General features: G+C 45.6%; 1 protein-coding gene across 19 annotated transcripts in view; it reads right to left on the bottom strand.

Moving 5' to 3' along the window:
* ADGRL3 (adhesion G protein-coupled receptor L3) overlaps positions 1-21,409 on the bottom strand; it is a 907,827-nt gene that overhangs the window by 199,196 nt on the left and 687,222 nt on the right. For all 19 annotated transcript variants that reach the window (XM_048503336.1, XM_048503340.1, XM_048503323.1 and 16 more), the window contains 4 exons: positions 14,212-14,395; positions 8,276-8,398; positions 4,787-4,995; positions 3,865-4,041 (listed from right to left, as the gene is read on the bottom strand). In XM_048503336.1, the coding sequence (XP_048359293.1) occupies positions 3,865-4,041; positions 4,787-4,995; positions 8,276-8,398; positions 14,212-14,395 (693 nt within the window). The remainder of the gene's footprint in view (positions 1-3,864; positions 4,042-4,786; positions 4,996-8,275; positions 8,399-14,211; positions 14,396-21,409) is intronic.

Here is a 21,409-nt window from a genome sequence, read left to right as displayed (position 1 = left end):
ACCCTCGGCTGACTGGGTCGAGCCATCGCTCAGGAATGTACAGTCCTGCAGTAAAAATGGACATTCACAGTTGTTCAAGACGAACATCAATTTTTAAGGCATAAAAGGATGACAGCATCTGAATGGGCAAGGAGGCACCAGAAGGTGTAGGTCTATCCTACAATTATGGGTTATAGAGGAATTCTGCAAAGGTTCTTCCGAAACCCAGACCTGAACATCTGAAGAGTCCGATGGGCGGCTGAAGGAACTGTGTGTGTATTTGTTGCGGGGAGGAGAATTCTACCTATTCTGGGTGTGTCAGATGTAGCTGATCAGTCTACTCCAGAAGAAATGTATAAAAAGTGCTGTCAATCAGTTGCGGGTTTTCTGGACTGCGTGGCCATGGCCTGGTAGTCTCGCTCCTGACATTCTGCCTGCAACGTTAGGAGCAAACACTACCAGACTACAGCCACACAGCCTGGAAAACCCACAACAGCTCATTGATTCTGGCCATGAAATCCTTTGACAATACAAAAGAGTTGTCGTTTCCGAATGCTTGAAAATGTGGAGAACTGACACAGCATCTAGAACAATGTTTTGGAGGACAATCAGAATCAAAGCAATTAGCCAGAGTATTTTGGGCAGGGACAAAAGACAGGATATGTTTGTAGGATGACACTATTCCTGAAACTTAGAAGCCACTTTTTTTAAAAAAAATAGTATTCAGTTACTTTGGATCAAACCAGACATGATGGGGAAGGAATGCATCAACCCCATCCGTGTACAAAGTGTGATGGGGTTACTTTTTTACAACACATCTGAAAGGACCTTTGGGTGAGGGGTTGCTAGTTGACCTCTTTCCCACCCCAAATTTCATCTGTTCAGGCACCTCTGGGATCAGATCCAGGCTGTGGGGCCAGTGCTTGAGATGCTGGAATGGGGGAAAGGCAAAGACTGGGGGAAGTTCTTCTCACCCACTGGCCCCCTTTGAAGTCACAAACAGAAACCCCATTCAGCTGTTTGCACAGGGAGGGAAGTAAACATGTGCGTGTAAAGTGAACTTGCAACTGACATATGGCAACTAGTATACAATACCCAGTCTTGAGAATTAATGAAATTGGCTAAAAGTAACTAGGCTTGGAGATTCGGATGAAACAAATACCAGATTCGGCCCGAATCTGGACGAATTCGGGCATATTCGGACAAGAATTGTCTGAATATGTCCTGCCCAAATATGAACGAATCCGAATGCGAAGTATTCGGGCTTTTTTGGGTATTTTTGATGTTTTTCACGTTTTGGCCTGCAGGGGTGCATTTTTAAAGCTAGCGGCACCAAAATTTCAGGGTATCACCTGGAGACTGTCCTGATGATACCCTCCAGGTTTGGTGAAGTTTGGTTCAGGGGGGCCAAAGTTATGGACAACCAAAGGGGTGCCCCATCCCCCATTGTTTCCAATGGGATCTAACAGGAGATGGGAGCTATCCCTTTGACGGTCCATAACTTTGCCCCCCCCCCCCCCTGAACATAACTTCACCAAACTTGGGTGGTATCATAAAAATAGTTATAATACCCTGAAATTTTGGTGTCACTAGCTTTAAAAAATGCACCCCTGACAGGCACCCCAAAAAATTTGCCCAAGATTCTTTGTTCTGCAGTGCCTTGACTCCATTGTAGCCAATGGGGAATTTCTGAGTGTGTAAGCAGGCTGCACATTTTTGAAGATAGAGGCACCAGACTTTCAAGGTGGCTCCAGGAGGTCCTTCTAAGTAATGGCATCTAGGCTTAGTGAGCTTTCCTTCTGGGGGTTCAATTTTATGAGCTCCTGCAAGGCTTATTTTGTTTCCCCACTCCTGCATGTGAAGGCTGCTGGCTGAATTTCTCAGAACTCTCTCAACTCATGCCCCTCACCCACCCCCAGAAGCAAAGAACACCAAGCTTGGATGCTATTACCAGGAGGCCTCTTGGAGCCACCTTGAAAGTCTGGCGTCTCTATCTTCAAAAATGTGCAGCCAGTGCTTACACACTGGTTCCTTTCAGGAGACTGTTACCTAGTTTAACAGTTATGAATATATTTTTCAAAGTAGCAATGGGGAATAACTCGGCTTGGCAGTGCGAGAGGCAGGCTAGGTGGGATCTTTTAGACAACTATACCAGAATTGGCTTTTGAAATGTTCTACAGAGAAGGCAAAAGAGACCAAATTATAGTTTTAAATATTTTTATATAAGTTTTGGTTGCAAGCAATCATGCAGTGAGACGTCAAGGCTCCTACACACAGTTCCTAAGAATATAAACAGGGAGGAAAAGATAGGTTTTGGATGATAGAATAGGAGGGGACTTATACGTTACCTAAATTCAGCTGAAGAAGTTCTTGAAGAAGGCAAGGATCCCTATGCCAGCATGGGGACCCAAGCGAAGGACGATATATCGCGTCTCAAACCAACGTGACCAAGGGAGGTTCAGGCTAGTATTGAACACTGAGGCTCAGGTGTGCAGTGTTTTATACCCCCTTGCACAGGTAAAGCGGGAAATTCAAACTTAGGTTTCGTTTCTCTGCAACTGCTTGGGGTTCCCTTGCTGGATTTGTGGTTTGAGCTAATTAGCAGCTCTATCTATTGTTTCTACTTCCCGGGACAATGGGGCCAATTGGTGCCTGATTACATCAGTGAAACCTTGGATGGTTTATGCAGAGGTACTTCCTACAGTCTCTGCACAGAGTATTCAAATTTGGCTGAGGCATTTGCCATCAGGAAAGGATTGTTTTGTTAGGGAGAAAATACAAAGAGATACCACAATCTCAGGGCAAGATGTTCCTGTACTATTTGCATAGCTGCAACCATGGCAAGGTGTGGTATCCAGGAGTTCTACAGAATCCATTATGTTAACAGAGTGCTCTGGCAGGGTGTGATAATCAAGATGCATGCCCTTGTCATGAAGCTTCCAGATTGTATCACTGGAGTAACTCATAGATCTAATCTTTGCAAACAGACTGTTTCGCCTTAGGCTTGCTTTCAGCTTGGACATTCTGCTATCCACCCATAAAAACATGGAAACTGGCATTTTATACCACACAGTGTAAGAAATAATATGAAAATCCAATATTTCATAAGGCAGGGAATGAAGGCCATGCTAACAAGACTCATGCCAGCAGCCCTGCAGGAAATGTCCCCACTCAGAGCATATGGACATGGCTCACCCACCCTACCAGAGGGAGGGGGAGGGGTGCCATGCAAGGGAAGGGGAGGGAGTGAGGGGATGGGAGGAAGTGAGGGGTGGCATGCAAGGGAGGGGAGGGAGTGGGAGAGGGCCAGGCATCTGGACATGGCCCACCCACCCTAGCAGAGGGGGAGGGAGGCCACAAAGGTAGATCCCTGCCACCGCTATCAGCATAGGCAATTCAAGCTTCAAAGTGTCACTCTTGGACAATTTCTCATGAACTCAAGCAAGGATTTACCCATCCCCAGCCCCAATTTCCTGCCCCCAAATAATTGAGCAGTGGGAGAAAAACAAAATCCTGATACAGCGATGCTCTAGGAATTTTCCCTGGTCTCCGTGATAAAGTATACAGAGACTAGAAAAAGCAGTCTAGCGTGTCCCTCAGAAGTGACATCACATCCTCCTTAAAGACAGCCATCCCCAAGAACTCCCAACACTTGCCAAGGCAGGGTTGGAAACCCAGCAGTTGAAGAAAGAACAAATACTCAACAAATTTTTTTCAAGAAAGAACAAATGTTAGCAAATGTGAAGCCAGAATCATCCTGAGAAATGACACCATTCTCTTTCAGTTTTAATCACCTTTGCTTAATAACCTGACACGTGTTCTTCACAATAAGCAGTTTAGCTGTTGGGAGATGCTCACCCTTTCCCCAGAATCAATGATCCCTACCTTCACTTCCACATGGGCCATCAGGACAGCAAAGTTGGTCAGGTGGTTACAGGAGCATGTGGTGTGTGTCTTGTTGGTTGTGAGGAGTCGACATCCTTGTGTTGACCAGTACCCTATCATTGTGCGTTTGGAATAGCTCCAGAATGAACAGTTGGGATTGAAATTTTCTTCTGACTGCTACAGGGAAGAAATAAACACAGGCAATGAAAACACTGAAGTATCAAAAAGATATGTTCTCCCAGTCACCAGCAGTAAAGGTTAATCTTATGACTATCTGAGCCAGTTCACTACCTTTCTTAATTCTTTGTTCTCAGCTCATTTTGATCGTAAACCAGAAAAGCCCTTCAGAATGAACCTGCTATATGCACTGCAAAACCATCATTCATTATTGCATAATGTTCATTATAGAAGTGCTCAAGCTTGGTAATTGAATCATGGTCATTAGTATTTACTCTCTCCCTGGTAACCAGAATAAAATAAATTACACAAAGAGAGACTAGGATAGTTACCTATCCCGAGCCCTTGGGACGGACTGGCTATAAATTGAGTAAATAACTCAGTTTAATTTCCAAGAGATCAGTATGCAATGCCAGTATGAGCATTCAAATTATTGCTTTTACACAGAAGAGATCCCATCTTTACCCCTGCTTAGTATGACGCACATCCACATGAGGCAATATATACCAAACACGGTCTAAAAACACTAATTCAAATTTAATTGGGATCCAAAGCACCTTGACTAAGAGAAATTATACAATTAAGAGCTCAATAAATGATGAACAAAAAGATCTGAGGTCGGCCAACACCTCAGCGATTCTGGCCGTGAAGGCCTTCGACAATACATAGAACAGAAAATGTTTTATGTAATTTTTTTACAACGAAATGGAAAAGCAAATGAGGCAAAAATGGGCAGTTACTTTACCTGGATATGCCTGACAGTGAACACCACAGGATCAGCCAGATAAACCTTATTGCTGAATTCTTTATTTATTGCCGCCGTGATGATGGGGGAGTTCACAATGACTGAGTGGTTGGTAGACATGGCTTCTATCCCCAGCTTCATGCTGGCATTCTCTGTGGACAGGTAGGGACCGAGGTTGTTGTATAGGACAAAAGCCACTCTAATTTCACCTGGAGAGAGAAAAGGAGCTCTCTTTTCATTCATGTAAGATTGCTTCTCACCGCTGGATATAACTGGTATGCACCAGGAAATATTTTGTATCTCAAATTATCCTCTTAGTTTTGACGGGAAGTGTCGTAACTGGAAGCATTGGAATAAACAGAACCCACTACTGTCTACCGTAAAAGTAAAAAGTAAAAGTACTCCTGTGTACAAGCACAGGTCATTATCATCCTATGGGGTGGCGTTTACACATTTATTAGGCAGACTATGTTTATCACTGCCTTCACCAGTCATCTAATCTTTACCCCCAGCAAGGAGGGCCCTCATTTTACCAACCTCGGAAGCATGGAAGGCTGAGTCAACCTTGAGCCGGTTACCGAAACTGACTTCTGTTAAGACAATACTCAGGTTGTGATCAGTGCTTTTGACTGCAGTACTGCAGCTAACCACACTGTCTACCAAAGTGCCACAAATTTCAGCCTGTCTCGTTATTTTTAAGAAGAGCAGAGTCTTGCAATAATTTTTCCAAAACTTCAGATTCCCACCTACACTTTTTCTCTGTACATTATTATTATTATTTATTAAATTTGATAAACCGCCCACCCCCGAAGAGCTCTGGGCGGTGTACAGCAAAATCACAACTAAAACAATGTGCACAATAAATAAGTGATAAATAATTAAAATACATAACTCAGAATAAGCAGCATTCTAAAACCCAGCAAACAATATTAATAATACTAATGATGGCTCCCAATCCCAAGGCCGGGAGGTGACAGACAATACTGAAAGATGTCACACCGGTAGTGCCAATGATGGCACAGCACGCAACACAGGGACATCCAATCTGCGGCTGGCCTCCTGAAAAGCCCGGTGGAACAGTTTGGTCTTATTGGTACAATGCCAGAACTAAGCTGATGCTTTATTCTCCCCTAGTTTGGGAATGTTTATTTCTTTTTAATTTAAGGATTCATAAGAAATATAGGTAATCCCGCACATCATAGAGCCTGATTCAGTGTTTTCCCCTCAAAGGATATGTATATGTTCCCCAAGCTCTCTGGACACACCCTCCATATTGTTCTGGATTGCCAGTTGAAGAAGAAGAGTTGGATTTATATCCCCCTTTTCTCTCCCGTAAGGAGACTCAAAGGGGCCTACAAACTCCGTTCCCTTCCCCCCTCACAACAAACACCCTGTGAGGTAGGTGGGGCTGAGAGAGCTCAGAAGAACTGTGACATGCCCAAGGTCACCCAGCTGGCATGTGTTGGAGTGCACAGGCTAATCTGAATTCCTCAGATAAGCCTCCATAGCTCAAGCGGCAGAGCGGGGAATCAAACCCGGTTCCTCCAGATTAGAGTACACCTGCTCTTAACCACTACGCCACTGTTGCACGTAGTTCCACACAATAAACTTCTCGGTTGCACCCCATAACCTTTTCCTTCCTTTACATCGTTCCAGAGATCTCATGAATAAGGATAGCATCATTCAATTTTTGTTAAATGAACTTATCTGGAGATTACTGCCACAGCTGCTATAAGTTCTTTGCAGAAGCTGTTAAAACTAAAAGTAAGACTACCGTGCGTTTTTATTTTGATCTTGTGTATTATTTAAATGCCAATAAAGGATGAAGGAAAAAGATTTATAAGAACCTGGTAATGGCAGGGTTTTATTTCTCCTTCTTTCATGCCATAATAATCATACATTGATCTTATACTCCTCAGGGGGACGAGGAAGGGGGGAGATGGAGGACAGTGAACACAGACTGAATGTAACTGAATCAGCATGCCGTAGTATAATCTGAATCAGATATTTTCGGAACATTCAGTCACAGCTACGCTTGATGCATCATTTCATACGCTGTTCTGGATTTGTATTCATTTTCAAAAAAAAAATCGGCTCCTACAGAAACTGTTTGGGAAAATAAAAATTTAATGGGAGTATAACAAAAAGAAATGAAATTAACCATTGGGGTGTTGTGTGGTTTCTGGGCTGTATGGCCGTATTCTAGTAGCATTTTCTTCTGACGTTTCGCCTGCATCTGTGGCTGGCATCTTCAAAGGATCCCCTGAAGATGCCACCCACAGATGCAGGCAAAACGTAAGGAGAAAATGCTACTAGAACACGGCCATACAACCCGGAAAACACACAACACCCCAGTGATTCTGGCTGTGAAGGCCTTAGACCAGTGGTGGTGAACCTATGGTACTCCAAATGATCATGGACTACAATTCCCATCAGGAATTGGCCATGCTGGCAGGGGCTGATGGGAATTGTCGTCCATGAACATCTGGAGTGCCATAGGTTCGCCACCACGGCTTTAGACAATACATTGAAATTAACCATTGCCTCTTTCAGCAATGCTGAGAAAACAACCCTGAACGATTTTGAAGGACTGTTGTAAAGACAGCAACAAAATATCGTAAAATTTCCTATGCCTCTGGGTGAGGCTCAAATTGTAATGAAAGGCCAACGACCGGAGCATTGTATGCCGAGCTTGTAGAATCTGAGAGGGGAAGAGTTCGGTGGTGAGGGAGGATTTCTCACCAGTTCCCATCTCTCATGAATCTTCATGGCCCCCCTAGTTTGCTCCACGCAAATACTATGATTGTTAGTAGCATACAAGGGATTCAAATGTGGCCCCTCCCAGTGTTAGCTTGAATGTCCTGGAAATCACTGCAATATGTCTCTGTCTTACACCCAGTGCCGAGGGGGGGAATGGCACCCGGGGCAAAATGGTGCCCGCCCCACCCCCCACGGTCCCCCACTTACCTTAGTACCTTAGCTGTCCTAGCAATTCATGAGTTTGCTGCTAAGAGTTTGCTACTACCTTAGAAGAAGCAGTCTGGTGGGATCTACACTTCCCAGGACACCTTGTGAGCCCAAACTCCTGCAGCGAGTCCAAATTTCTGTGAGGCTCGCAGGGTCTCCTGGGAAATGTAGTTCCCAGCAGGGTGCCTTTTCAAAAGTAGTAGCAAACTCAAACTGAGGTAAGAGGGGCGGGCCAGGGGTGTGTGGGAGCATGAGTGAAGGGGGAAAGGCATGGGTGCAATTTTCAGCCCCCACATGACCCCAATGGTACGTGCCCAGGGCACGGTGCCCCCTGCCCCCTTGCAGCTCTGCCAATTGGTGACATCAGAAGTTCAAGATTTTCCGCAGGGTTCTTCCCACTCTAGTTGTGGCCCTTTCCTGAGATCTGAAGTAATGCTGGTGAGGTAAGAAGTGGCAGTGTGGAGATTTCATACTTCTGATGTCACTGCGTGGTGTGGTCCCCCTGTGGAGCATCGAACTCACCGTTTCGGCCATTCTGCTTCAGCGTGTTTGCTGAGAGTTGGATGGTGCTGCCGTGGCCTGTGTTCTGTGGGAACTTCAGGTCTTCCAAGTTTCCATCTGTGCTCAGTCTGGCAACTTCAAGTTCTGTTTGTGTGGAAAAGGTGGGAAATGGCACTCGTGTTCGCAAAGCATACAACTGATCAAAAACCACAAGCCAAGCCTTCTAGGAGAAACATCGTTGCGAAACTTTCCATTTCGTTTTCAGTGTCCGGACTGCCAAGGAATGAAATTTGAGTTTGTGAGCACCTTACGGACTGACAAATCTTCTCAGGGCTGTTGTGAGTTAACCCTCACTTCAGCAGATCTGTGAAAGCGAGCGCTGACTTACAAAAGCTTATACCCCAATTTTTTTTGTCAGACTTCAAGATGTTATCAGACTCAGATTTCATTCTTTTTCTACAGGCTAACATGGCGACACCGTTGGATACTGTCAAAGCAATCCTGACAACTCCCCCGCCCCTCTCTCATAACTCCCAACCAAAGTATTTTCTTGTATAGTTGATTTCTGTCTTGTTTTTATTAGAAAATATGGTTATCAGCAACACCTCCCTGCTGTTTCAGCTCTCCTGGAACCAGCCTGAGCCCTTTATTAAACTGGAGTGCCAGCAGCTGTACCGTAAATATCTTTATATATTTGTCAAAAAGTTTACAGAATTAGGTGTAAATCACATGCAGTTCCACTCACATCACAGTTCTATCTACCCTTACTTGGGAGTAAACTCAGCTGACGGAAATGGGGTGTGGTTCTAACATCCCATTGCAACCAATGAAATTAACTGATCAGAACTTCTGAAAAAGCCCAATTGCTTAACTGGGGCATAGGTCGTTTCCCCACTTACCTGCTGCTGTGTGCTACTCTCTCCAAGTAGCGCGGGGTCCCCCGGCACTCCCCACTACAGGAGCGGTGACAACGTAGCCGTCCCGACGCTGCCGCTGTCGCGCCCCCTCAGCGTGCATCATTCCTGGTGCTCCTTGAAACGGTGCCTTTTGATGACCCTGCGCAGAGCGCGGGGAAGCCCGGGAGTGCGCCAGAAATGACGCGCGCTGGGAGTAGCACGCAGCAACCTTTGGTCGAGGTAAGTGGGGAAACGACCATAGTCATGACTATTTTGAATGTAGGAGTTATTAGAAAAGACAGCAGGGTACTGGGGTGGTTACTGAAAACAGGAACACCATATAAGATAGCCAGTGCTTCGGGTTTCTTTAATGCCTTCCTTCTGAAAAAGGGTCATATTTCATTCAAAACTGCAAAGAAGTCCTCTGTTACGCTTGAAAAAGTCAACAAATTTTTTCCACAAAACACGCTACTGTACATGACTGCAGCAAAAACGGAGGCCGGAGAGTGTCTTGGCAAGCAGAGCCTGAGTTTTTTCACCAGCACCACACAGCTGTGTCAGGATGAAAGGAGGACAGCAGATCTTTCACTGTGGGCACCGTATAATGCGGGCGTACATTTTTCATCAAGTTTACTTAAGGGCTGTATGTCATGCTAAGCCTTAGGAACAGGACGAGGTACAAACTGAAATAAATCTTTTGGGTTACGGGTAGCTAAAGAGAGGCAATCACAGTACATTAGAAAATCAGCTTCCTTGAGAAATGGGGCTCACGGTCCTATCAGAAGGTCATAAATTATGGAGCCAGAGACGACGACGTAGGGTCCATGATTCCATGGAGGATTCTTATTCACAAGCAACATTACAGGACTGAACTTTGTTAGACCACATCCCGAGGACTTTCTTGTATAGTTCAACGTGTTTTCTGAGCTGTCTTTTGGCCAGACTTAAGACTCAGGACAGCAACACTTGATTCTTTCCCAAAAGGGGAACCGAGCGAGGCGCCAAGGCAGCCAGGGCAGCTACACAGAACTTAATAGTGTGCAAATAGACTAGTGCCAATAGCAGACTCTTAACTTAGATTGCTATGCCATTATTGACAATTTCAGGGTCTATAACCTCCCCTTCTCTGACTTTAGCACAGCATCCTTCTGGAATGGCCCAATTTCCTAGGTAAAGAACATAATTTTACATCCAAAGAATGGGATTCCTGATGCACAAAATGTCATTTCTGGAGGAACACGGCCTTAAATTAGTTCGACATTATTATTCCATGGTGCTCAAAGTCAAGCTGGGCAAGAATTCTCCGCAAAAGAGTTCCAACGTCCAGCTGGCACCATTGGCAGCGAGTCTCCCACTGAGGGTCTGTACATCTAGAAATGCCACGGGCTGAAAGAGGAGAGAGGAGAGAGAGTCGGGCACGGGCACAGCAGCTATCTTTGAGAACAAAGGGCAGAGAGAGTGGCCAGAATGCAAATTAGCCCAGAAGAAAGGAAGGCTCTGTTTCGGTAAGAAAATGTTATTTTGGGCAAGTAAAAACCATGACCCCTTTTTTACTCTCCTGAGGGAGAGCCCTGAGCTGTGCTTGTCTCAAAGAAAACTTCGTCTGGCTTGAGGGAGATTGGTGACAATAGAAGACTGTGTGCTCTGTAGCTGGGCCACGACTAGGCAGGTCAATTCTTCCCAGAGATGGAGCTACCAAGGGGCGGAGGAGTAAGCCTTTATTGGCATAGACAACAGTACAACAATAATTAAAAAATGGATTAAAAAGCATATACAATACAGGAAATAAATGTTAGGTCGAAGGAAATCTACTGCCGTTTGGTAATTTCCAGGAGAAAGTCTGCCACTATCATACAGAGAGAAGGATCAGGGTTGTCCAACAAGTAGTGTAATCTGATTAAATCGGGGAGATGGGGTAAATGTAAAGGAGTAAGATTCACATACTTGGATCTGATTTCCTTGAATCTGAGACAGTGTAGTAATCGGTGGGCCAGAGATTCAACTGAGCCATTGTTACATGGGCACAATCTTTTAGCCTTTTCTTGCTTATTAAATCTGCCGTGTAACAAGGCAGAAGGCATAACATTAAACCTGGTGAGCATTATGGCTCTCCTTTGACCAGGGTTTATGAAGCAGTACAGGTAGTGTGCCAAGTGGCCCCGTTCAAACGGGAGAGAAAAATACAGGGGGGAGCACGTTTTCTTGGCTGCGGTGATTAGTGTAGAGAACTCTCTATCCAATGGAGGGGTGAGCGTTGCACTGGGCATCCACGTGGGGGGTGAAAAATCACCCCCGTACCTCCCCCCCACTTACCTTATTGAAACAGTGCAGGCTAGAGAAGCAGCCTGTTCCCTTCAGGTTGAAAATGGCCTGGTGGGAACTACGCTTCCCAGGAGATCTTGCGAGCCCCAAGGTCTCCTGGGAACTGTAGTTCCCACCAGGCCATTTTCAGCCTGCACTGTTTCAATAAGGTATGTGTGTAGGGGGCAGGGCACTTGGGGGGGGGACACAGAATGTGCACCGGGTGCAGTATAGCCCAGCTACGCCTCTGATTCCTCCTCTCTTTCTCAGTGAGAGGCTAATTTACCAGGTAATGTCTTAAGACTGCTGTATCTATCTGCATAGGTAGACATGCCAGTTCCCATCATGTACGAACTCAGAAAAGAAACCTACCCACTATTCTCGAGACTGAATTATCCTGCCTCCACAAAAAGAATCTCATGCTGGGGGAAGAGTAGTACCATACATCACTTTGACCCACCAGAGGTCCTTCTATTATGCCTTTCTCCGTGTTCCCTGGTTCATTATGATGGCACAGATGTTGACTAATCATTAATATGCTTGATGAAAGCAGGTTCTCACATGGAAGAAAAATCCATAATCCTGTCAAATTTGCAGACACCCAAGCAAAACAAAGAGACCAAGCAACAGACACAAATAAGGGCAAAATCAGGAAATAGGCCTAGGAGGCGAGCCAGACAAACAAGGTCTAAATGACCTAAATAAGCATCTTAGTCATCTGACAGATGAAGCCTGCCTGTATTTCCCAGAAATCTCAGCAAGAACAAAAAGGGGAACAGGGAATTGGTAGGAAAATAAAGGAAAACAGTGGGAAAAAAATGGCGCCCTTCAGAAATCTCGAACGAACAGGAGGAAGACAGAAATGCAACGATTGGATAAGCACAACAGGTCGGTGGGTTTTATTTAAGGAATAAAGAAATGGACTTAAAATGAAAATGGAGCATAGAGTCACTATTAGTAAATAACGAGGAAAAGGAAACCAATGAGGCAACAGATTTCAAAAAGAAGAGGGAAAGGGGCCAAGAGGAAAGAAAACAATCGATCTTGTGGTCGAACTGGAGAAAAATGAATGTTTGATGATTCGGAAGAAGACAATTCAGAGGAGAGCTATCTAGCAGGAGAAGGTGAGAAAGGAGAAGAACTATAATCCCCAAATAATTTCTCAGAAGGCTGTAGAGAAAAGGAATGATGGGGCAGGCTGAAGAGGTGAATTTGAAACAGGAAAGAGGTTTTAGGAACTATTACAAATAAGGGAAGAAAACTGCTGAGCTTGAAGCAGAAAGCACGTGAAGAAGGGAGAAAGCTCTTCCCAACTGTAAGGAGTCTCAAGTAATCACGAGAAGAAACAGCTAATGCCAGAGATGTCCTGCAGAACAAGTAAAATCGCAGATATAATGAACAGTTGGAGTACGCAAAAGCAGAGAGGGAAAAGACTTTGTGATTGGGAAGACAATGGAACAAACTAATTTAATGAGACAGGAAGCACACAGCAGAGTCAACAGAGGAAGCAGCTAAAACACTGATCAAGAGGAACAAATTAGGAGATCTTCTCATTACTCAGTGACTGAAAGTCCTGAAAAGCATGAGGACCACAGAAAGAATAATAAAGAAATATAAATTTAACTAAATTGTGACCTCGGAGGGGAGAGGAGAAATACCAACTCCAGCAAAAGCATAAAAGCAGGAAAAATCCTTCAGACCCACAATATTATTTAGATGCAGTGGTGGGATCCAAAAATTTTAGTAACAGGTTCCCATGGTGGTGGGATTCAAACTGTGGCATAGCACCAATGGGGCTAGGTGGGGCACTACGGGGGCATGGCCGGGCATTCCAGGGGCAGGGCATTCCTGGGCGGGGCTGTGGCAAGGACGCAGCTGCTGCACCAGTCCTTGGGCGGGAAACGAATGCATGCAGGCACAGGCTGCCACGCACGCCGGTGCACCTCCTGCTAGACTGCTTCAAGTTCTGCGCACTACTTCTGAGAGAAGGGGCGTAACTAAGGCAAAAGTCATGTGGCAAAATCACCAATTAGTAACCCCCTCTCGGCACACACAAATAATTAGTAACCTACTCTCGGGAACCTGTGAGAACCTGCTGGATCCCACCTCTGCATGTGAGACAGTGAGCAGGGGCAATAGGTAGTCTTAAGTGTACAGTTAGTATTGTAAATATGCAGCACAGCATTTATTTGTTTTTATCCCTGTAACCCTACCCTTTTAAGTTAGTAAACTCTTGTATAAAGCAACTCAAAGAATCTCTGGCTCTTCTTCCTCTACTGGACGCTGCTTCTGTATCTCTGCTAATTAAGTATCTCTTTATTCGCATACCAACACAGATGGGTGGGACTGCTAAATCAGTTAGATGCTTGCTGGCGAATTTTGTTCCAAGCTATCAGCTATTCTAGGGATATGGTGCACTGAGTTTTCTTCTAGGAAAGCACAGATCCCAGCACAGGCGTTTTGCTGGCAATATCAAAGCTCTTCTGCAGCTGTTGAAATTCTTTGGCCAGCTCTCCTGAGCGGGAGCCTCCAATTTTGCTTAGAAATCAACTGAAATAACATCAATTGGGCAGCTTTTCTTCCTACATTTCCTTCATGACTGCACTGCTGGCAGGTTTCACAGTCTCCCACATCCCCCCAGGCGGGTAACTGAAAACTAGGACACTCTCACACACCAACCAATTGATCGGTGTCATTTGTTCTCAGGTTACTATGGGACAGCATAACACAGCAGACGCCGACCAGACGTTCCCTACTTACGAATGTTGTCGGTGCTCTCCCTCACGATATCAGTCTTGAGAAGGTTGTCGGCCAACACAAAGGCACTTTCTTCCACTGTGTCCAATAACATGGTTGCCGCTCGCAGTTGATCGCTGGCGGGCAGGTCTCTCCAAGCGTTCAGAGCTTGCGGCTGGAGGAGGTTATTCACTGTCTCGACCATGGCCTGGGAAGAGGAGGAACAAGGTTGACTTCCTAGAGCAGCTCACAAACACCAGCTCCTGCTGCCCATAGCATGGGGCATACCATCCCGCAATAACCAACCAATGTTTAAATGTAGGCTTATCAGTGTAGCTGTTGGCTTATATCAAATGTCAATATCTCTTGTAAACCCAGGTAAGGGTCAAAGTAGATGGAACAGGAAAGCAATGTCTGTTCATTTGTCCTGCAGCAATTGAATAATTTGCATGTGAATTTGCCTCCAAATGGAGGCCCAGGAGAACTGAATTCTCCCCTCACCTTCCCTCTCTTTACTTCCTTGCTTCACAAACTATTCCCGCCCTTTCCCCATCCTAATTATTCTGATATTGGAGCCCAGCTGGACAGGAAGGTAGGTGCTCAGAGTGAAGAAGAGTTTGGATTTAGACCCCACTTTTCTCAACCATAAAGAGTCTCAAAGTGGCTTACAAACTCCCTGTGGCGTTTCCCCCCCCCCCTCGCCCGGGCCCTTTGGGCAGTGTGTCCTTCCCTCCTCCCTAACCTGGGGGTTGGTCTCCCCAGACGATGACTTTCCCAATTGGCCCAAGGGCCAAGAAACCACTGCGCCCACAAAGCACTGGATGTATGGGGCCACCCTCCTCCTAGTAGGTCTCCTTGCCTCCCTTCCCCTGTCTGGCTTGAGAGTTCACATCCTCCCTCTCTCTCTCCCCTGTGGCATCACAGGGAGAGGTGTTTACAGCTTGTGTGAACGACTCCCACCCTGTTACTGAACAGGGTGGGGACCAGCTTGAACCGGGGTCTAGGTTCTCAAAGGAGGTCTGGGCTTCAGGGTCCTCTTCCCTCCTTCCCACTTCCCACCATTGAGCTGTCCCTTTCCCTTGTCTCTTCACACCACCACCCACATTCCCTGCTGCTGCGGCAGCTCCAGACTCACCCTTTCCCACTTCCGTATAAACCTTCTGCTGAAAGAGTTCTGAGAGAACTGTGACTAGCCCAAGGTCACCCAGCAGGAGGCATGTGGCGGAGAGGGGAAACAAACCTGGTTCACCAGATTAGAGTCTGCTGCTCGCGTGGAGGAGTGGGGACTCAAACCCAGTCTCCAACTTAGACACCACTGCTTTTAACCATGCTGGAGGACCACAGGGAAGGAAGGTCAGCTCTCCTCACCTGTGTCCTCTTTTAACCTCACTTCTGACTCATTTGTGAATGAGGACATAAACGAGGGAAACCAACATGACCTTTGCTATCATGTCCCCAGGAATAACATGCAAATACTATTTCCAACAGATCGGCAAGTACCAGTGAGAGAAAATGCACAATATTTTCGACTTGTTAATTCAATAAAGAAAGTCATTCTTGAAGTGTTAGTACATATCCTCTCTAGAGGCGTTTTCCCCACGGCCAATATATCCTGGGATAAGGAAGTGAACCATCCCGGTTTGGCCAGGACTTCCGCATGCCTTCCGGGTCTAACTTGGCCCCGTCCTACAAGATTTCCTTTATCTTGCGCCTTTCAAAAAACGACAAAATTGGCAGTTCTTTTTTTAAAAAAGTGCTGCTCCCGCTCCCATGCAAACACTGCGGGGGATGGGCTGGTTTATTTTTCCCGCCTAACTGGCTGCAACCAATCAGGACAGTTGCGCATGTGTGGTGTTGCCAGTGGGGAAAATGAAAGTAAACTGGGGGTCATGTGTAATCACCTGGAGTTCTTCCTCCCGGCCTGAATGTGCTGATGAGCCGCTGTGCGGAGGGAGAAACCGAGATGGGAACATCCTGGTATGTATGATCCCGGTTTTCCCCTGGAATGTTTTGGCTGTGGGGAAAACGCCAGAGTGTCCAATTTTGGCAACCTTTTGGGCCTGAACTTTGAGAAGGTCTGAGTTAGACGCTTAGGGGAATCTCACAGCCATTCAAATCAGAATCTTTGAACTGCACAGCTTCCTAAATGTTTGGCTGAACATGAGCGATTAGCCACAAGCCTTGCCCCCAGGATCTGTTGTTGAGCTGTGCTGGAGAGATGATCCTTTAAAGAAAAAAATCCCGCTCGAGGGAAAGTGAGAACAGATTACTCTTGCTCAGTGTATTCACAATCACTAACTCTTCATGAACTTTCATAACAAAGCAACTATATCCACCCAAAATGCTAATATCAAAAGCAACTATTTTTTTCTGTTAAGATGAGTGCTCCATCCATATATGCAAGACATTTGGCCTTTTAAAATAACTGATTGTCCATTCCATTCCTACTGTCAAGATGGAGGCTAGTTGCCCCATCAGGTCTGAACTTTAGCACAAAAGTCCAGAGTCCTGATTTATTGGGGCAGCCAGTGATAGCCAGGAAGCCCTGTTGAGCACGATAGGACTTAAACAAACATAAGCAAACAGGGATGTGCCGATATGCATAAAATTAGGTGACACAATGCGTGCTTCACTGTAGACACAATAGAATGGGATGAATCAAGCCATACATATGAAATATATGTCACCATTACGGGACAGGATCCCCACAAGGCCATGGTCTAAACGTAGGGCCTTTTCCCACTTACCTTAAGCCCTGCGCTACTTGAGGAGAGTAGCGTGGGGTCTCCCGGCACTCCCCATGAGAGGGGCGGTGACAGCGCAGCCGCCCCGACGCTGCCGCTGTTGCGCCCCCTCAGCGCGCGGCATCCCTGGCGCTCTTGCAAAGGGTGCCTTTTGATGACCCCGCGCAGAGTGCGGGGTCGTGGGGACGCCCGGGCACGCACCATAGGGGGGGATCAGGGTGAGTGGGGAAACGCCCGTACTTAACTATAGCACTGTCCAAGGTATGCCTTTGGTGAGGCATACAGGAATAAAATCACCAGGAGAAACAGTAACAAAATTCAAGTAAGCAAAACTTTGTCTGCATAAATAAATCCGGTAGACGGGGATTGAGAAGGATCGTCTGAAGAATAACTTTCAGAACTTCCACGACCTTTCCTTTTCTCGCCCACACCCAAGACAAAGGACAAGACTAGATGAAACAAGACTGATTTTCGTTAACTGAAAAAGAGCATAAGGAGGTGTTATCAGGAGAATACAAGAAGTAAGAATGGCCTGCAGCAGTGACATAGTGGTTAAGAGCGGGTGCATTCTAGTCTGGAGGGACCGGGTTTGATTCCCCTCTCTGCCGCTTGAGCTGTGGAGGCTTATGTGGGGAATTCAGATTAGCCTGGGCACTCCCACACACGCCAGCTGGGTGACCTTGGGCTAGTCACAGCTCTAAGGAGCTCTCTCAGCCCCACCTACCTCACAGGGTGTTTGTTGTGGAGGGAAGGAAGGTGAGAGATTGTAAGCCCCTTTGAGTCTCCCACAGGAGAGGGGATATAAATCCAAACTCTTCTTCTTCTCTTCTTCTGTACGAACGGTCTAGCCTTCCAGTTCAAACATCTCCCCAAGCCCTGATCACTGTGCGCCAACCTGAAGGAATGAGATTGATGGCATCTAGGCAGACTTTTTCAGGAAACTCATCCCTTTTGCGGCTCCTCTGGTGCCTCCCTAACTGTCCATTAGGCATACTGCCTAAATGTTTATTTTTTATGAAGGTTCCATCTTTTAAACTGTTTTTTCCTTCTCTGTCCTGTTTAAAGGGTTATTTAATTAATATGATTTTAAACTGCTGAACTGTTTTATGCAACTTTTATGCCCTGTCTTGCTTTATACGCTGTTATTTTATGATTTTATCACACTGTTTTATTTTGCAAGTCATGTCATGCAACTCTTTGGAAAGATGGCAGATACATTTTCTAAGCAAGCAAGCAAAGCAAGCAACCCTTTCCCAATTTCTTCCATTCAAAATCATCAAAATTATACTTGTGATTTATATTAATGGTTTCAAACTAAAGCCTTGGCAGAAACAAGATTTGAAACGCGTAACGTTAAATGCGTAAATAATCCAAATAAAATGAATAGAGTAATTAGAAACTTAGAAGAAGAATGGATATTGCCTTTTTTCAAAAAAACAAAGAAAGGAAGAACATGAGAAAATGTTTGGCCACATCTGTTGCACAAAAAGCTGGGGGTTTTTTAACGGCAATCAAAGGCATTTGATATTTCAGGCTTACAGAACCAGTAAAGAGGTATATGATGAACAGGGTAATAGAACATGGATTCTAAAAGAACAGTTGTTTTATACTCTGCTTTTCCAGACTTCTAGAACAGGAATACCATATCTTGTTGAGCCAAGCAAATAAATCATGCTCACCCCTTTCTGTCGGAATAGTACCAGAACAGGGGCACATAGCCAAATATCTTGAACTATTAACTGAACCCCAACAGAGATGGATTATTACAAGGGCCAGATGCAATACTTTCCCATTGGCCATTACAAAGGGTCGCTACCCATCTATCCCTCTCCAGGATCGGGCCTGTCCACGCTGTAAAAACCAAGTGGAGACTCTTGCTCACATTATACTTGACTGTCCGAGATATGTGGGTATTAGGAATTTCTCTCCTGGGCAGGTCTTAGACAAATCTGAAAGAGACTCTGACAACTCTGTTGTGAAGCTTTTGTTAAATAACACAGAGGCCACGCTCTTGGAAAAAGTCGCAACATTTCTTTTACAAGTGACAGAATTTTCTAAGTAATGTCCAACGCTAGATACAGTTTATCTGTGTTTTGAATGTACTTTTGATTTGTACTTCAGAAATGTCTGTAATGCTCTGGTGCCTATTTTAATATGCCTAATAAAGGTTGTTGTATTGTGTTGTACTCTGCTTTTCTGTACCAAAAAAAAGTCTTCCCACAACAGACACCTTGTGGGGCAGGTGGGGCTGAGAGAGTTCAGAGAGAACTGTGACTGGCCCAAGGTCACCCAGCAGGCTTCATGTGGAAGAGTGGTGGGGAATCAAACCCAGTCCTCCAGATTAGAGTCTACCACTCTTAACCAACACTCTCAAAAGCTCACATGGATAAGTGTTATTAAGCTACATCTATGCTCCTAAGGCTAATTAGAACATCTACTTTTCAGAACGCTCCAAAGTGTTAATATCGACGGAACATTCCATTATCATATTAGGATATAATTTTAATAATGTGGTAATCCTTCTTTAATAAATAAAGTAGGAAAATTTTTAAAATTAGATGTTAATAAGCACCTTCCCTTTAAAAAAAGGGTGGGAGGCAGAGCAAGTAAAAGATATAAGGAGGCCATTACAGCCCAAACAAACACATTTCCCTTTTTATTCAGTAGCCCATCACTCTTATTCTAGAACAGATATCTTTTTATTGCCCCCAATATTTTAAATAATAAAATGTGGAATTGGAATAAGGAATGTCTCCGATCAAGTCCCGGTAGCTCTAAAATATAAAAGACACATGAGATATGATGAAGTGGGTAGATTAAATAATGCATTTGACAGTGTTACTGGCTTGCAATAAAGGCTATTTTTTTTTTTTTGCTAAATCACACTTGGTCCAGATCATGTTCCAGGGTTTATCTGTCTCTCTCAGGCTTATGCTCAGAAAGGAGGCTAAGATTTCATCTACCTTGGCCAGAAGTAACAAATGCATGAGTCCTCAGCTCAGGAGTTCGATTTGCAGTATCTGATTTCTTCCCTACAATCACCATTCAAGGAAGCAGAGTCTGAACTGCTCTGGATCTTGGTAATTTTACAGCCATTTTGCCTGAAATCTGGCATACTCACAACACAGGGCGCATGTCAGTGGTCCAAAAATTTTAGTAACAGGTTCCCATGGTGGTGGGATTCAAACTGTGGCGTAGCGCCAATGGGGCTGGGCGGGGCACGACGGGGGCGTGGCCGGGCATTCCGGGGGCGGGGCATTCCTGGGCGGGGCTGTGGCAAGGACACAGCCACTGCGCCGGTCCTTGGGCAGGAAACGAATGCACGCAGGCGCAGGCTGCCACGCACGCCGGTGCACCTCCTGCTAGACTGCTTCAAGTTCTGCGCGCTACTGCTGAGAGGAGGGGCGTAACTAAGGCAGAAATCACGTGGCAAAATCACCAATTAGTAACCCCCTCTTGGCACACACAAATAATTAGTAACCTACTCTCGGGAACCTGTGAGAACCTGCTGGATCCCACCTCTGGCGCACGTGTGAACAGCAAGCTTCTCGGCTTCTGCAGCTGGCCCACTTTCATTGTCCCAGCAACACTACAGGAACTCCCCCGTTGCTGCAGTCTCCCCAAATTAGTTATTTATTTATTGACATATCTATACTCCGCCTTACCTTGAGGCTCAAAGCAGCTTACAATAAATACGCAGCCGATTTTACCAAATCGGGAAATAAGATGAATTTAGGCAACAGCAAATGTTTACAATGTTATTTCATTCTGCACCAAAAAAAAAAATCTCTATCACCAACTTTGGCAGATTTGCAAGCAGGTTCGTTTATGTTTCTCTTTCACCCAAACAGGACCCCGAAGGCAGCAAACATTAAATCACTGAAAATATTCAAACAACCATTTAAAATATATAAAATATTTAAAGAATTCAATAAAAACATACAAACACACTTCATAACACAACCAGGCAGCAGGCCAATGGTCTGACATCTGTTCTCTCTAGGGCCCCTTCGGCACATGCACAATAATGCACTTCCAATCCACTTTCACAATTGTTTGCAAGTGGCTTTTGCTATTCCGCACAGTAAAATCCAGCTGCAAAGTGCATTGAAAGTGGGTTGAAAGTGCACTATTCTGCATGTGCCGAAGGGGCCTAGGAATCACTAAAAACTCTATGATTGACTTTTCAGAGGCCCTTTCCGCACGGGCGTTTTATGGCGCCCTGGGGACAGCAAAAACCCCATCCTCAGGGAGCCATTCGCACAGGGGGTGCTGCTGCTCCGCAGCGGCGCCGCCCTCGCGTTGCCCGACCGGCGCCAAGCCGGCATTTCCCAACCTCGCTCGGGGAGCGAGGCTGTTGGGAAATGCCACCTTGGAGCCGCTGCCATGCGAACGGCAGCGGCTCCAAGGTGCCCTCCCCCTCCCAACCTTCACTTACCTGGTCCCCGGCCCTCCGGCATGTCGCCGAGGCCTGGGGA

The sequence above is a fragment of the Sphaerodactylus townsendi genome, linkage group LG07 (assembly GCF_021028975.2).
Source record: "Sphaerodactylus townsendi isolate TG3544 linkage group LG07, MPM_Stown_v2.3, whole genome shotgun sequence".
In the NCBI taxonomy this organism is placed as follows: Eukaryota; Metazoa; Chordata; class Lepidosauria; order Squamata; family Sphaerodactylidae; genus Sphaerodactylus; species Sphaerodactylus townsendi.
Note: the sequence above shows the minus strand (reverse complement) of the source record. Positions and strands in the feature narration are given on the sequence as shown.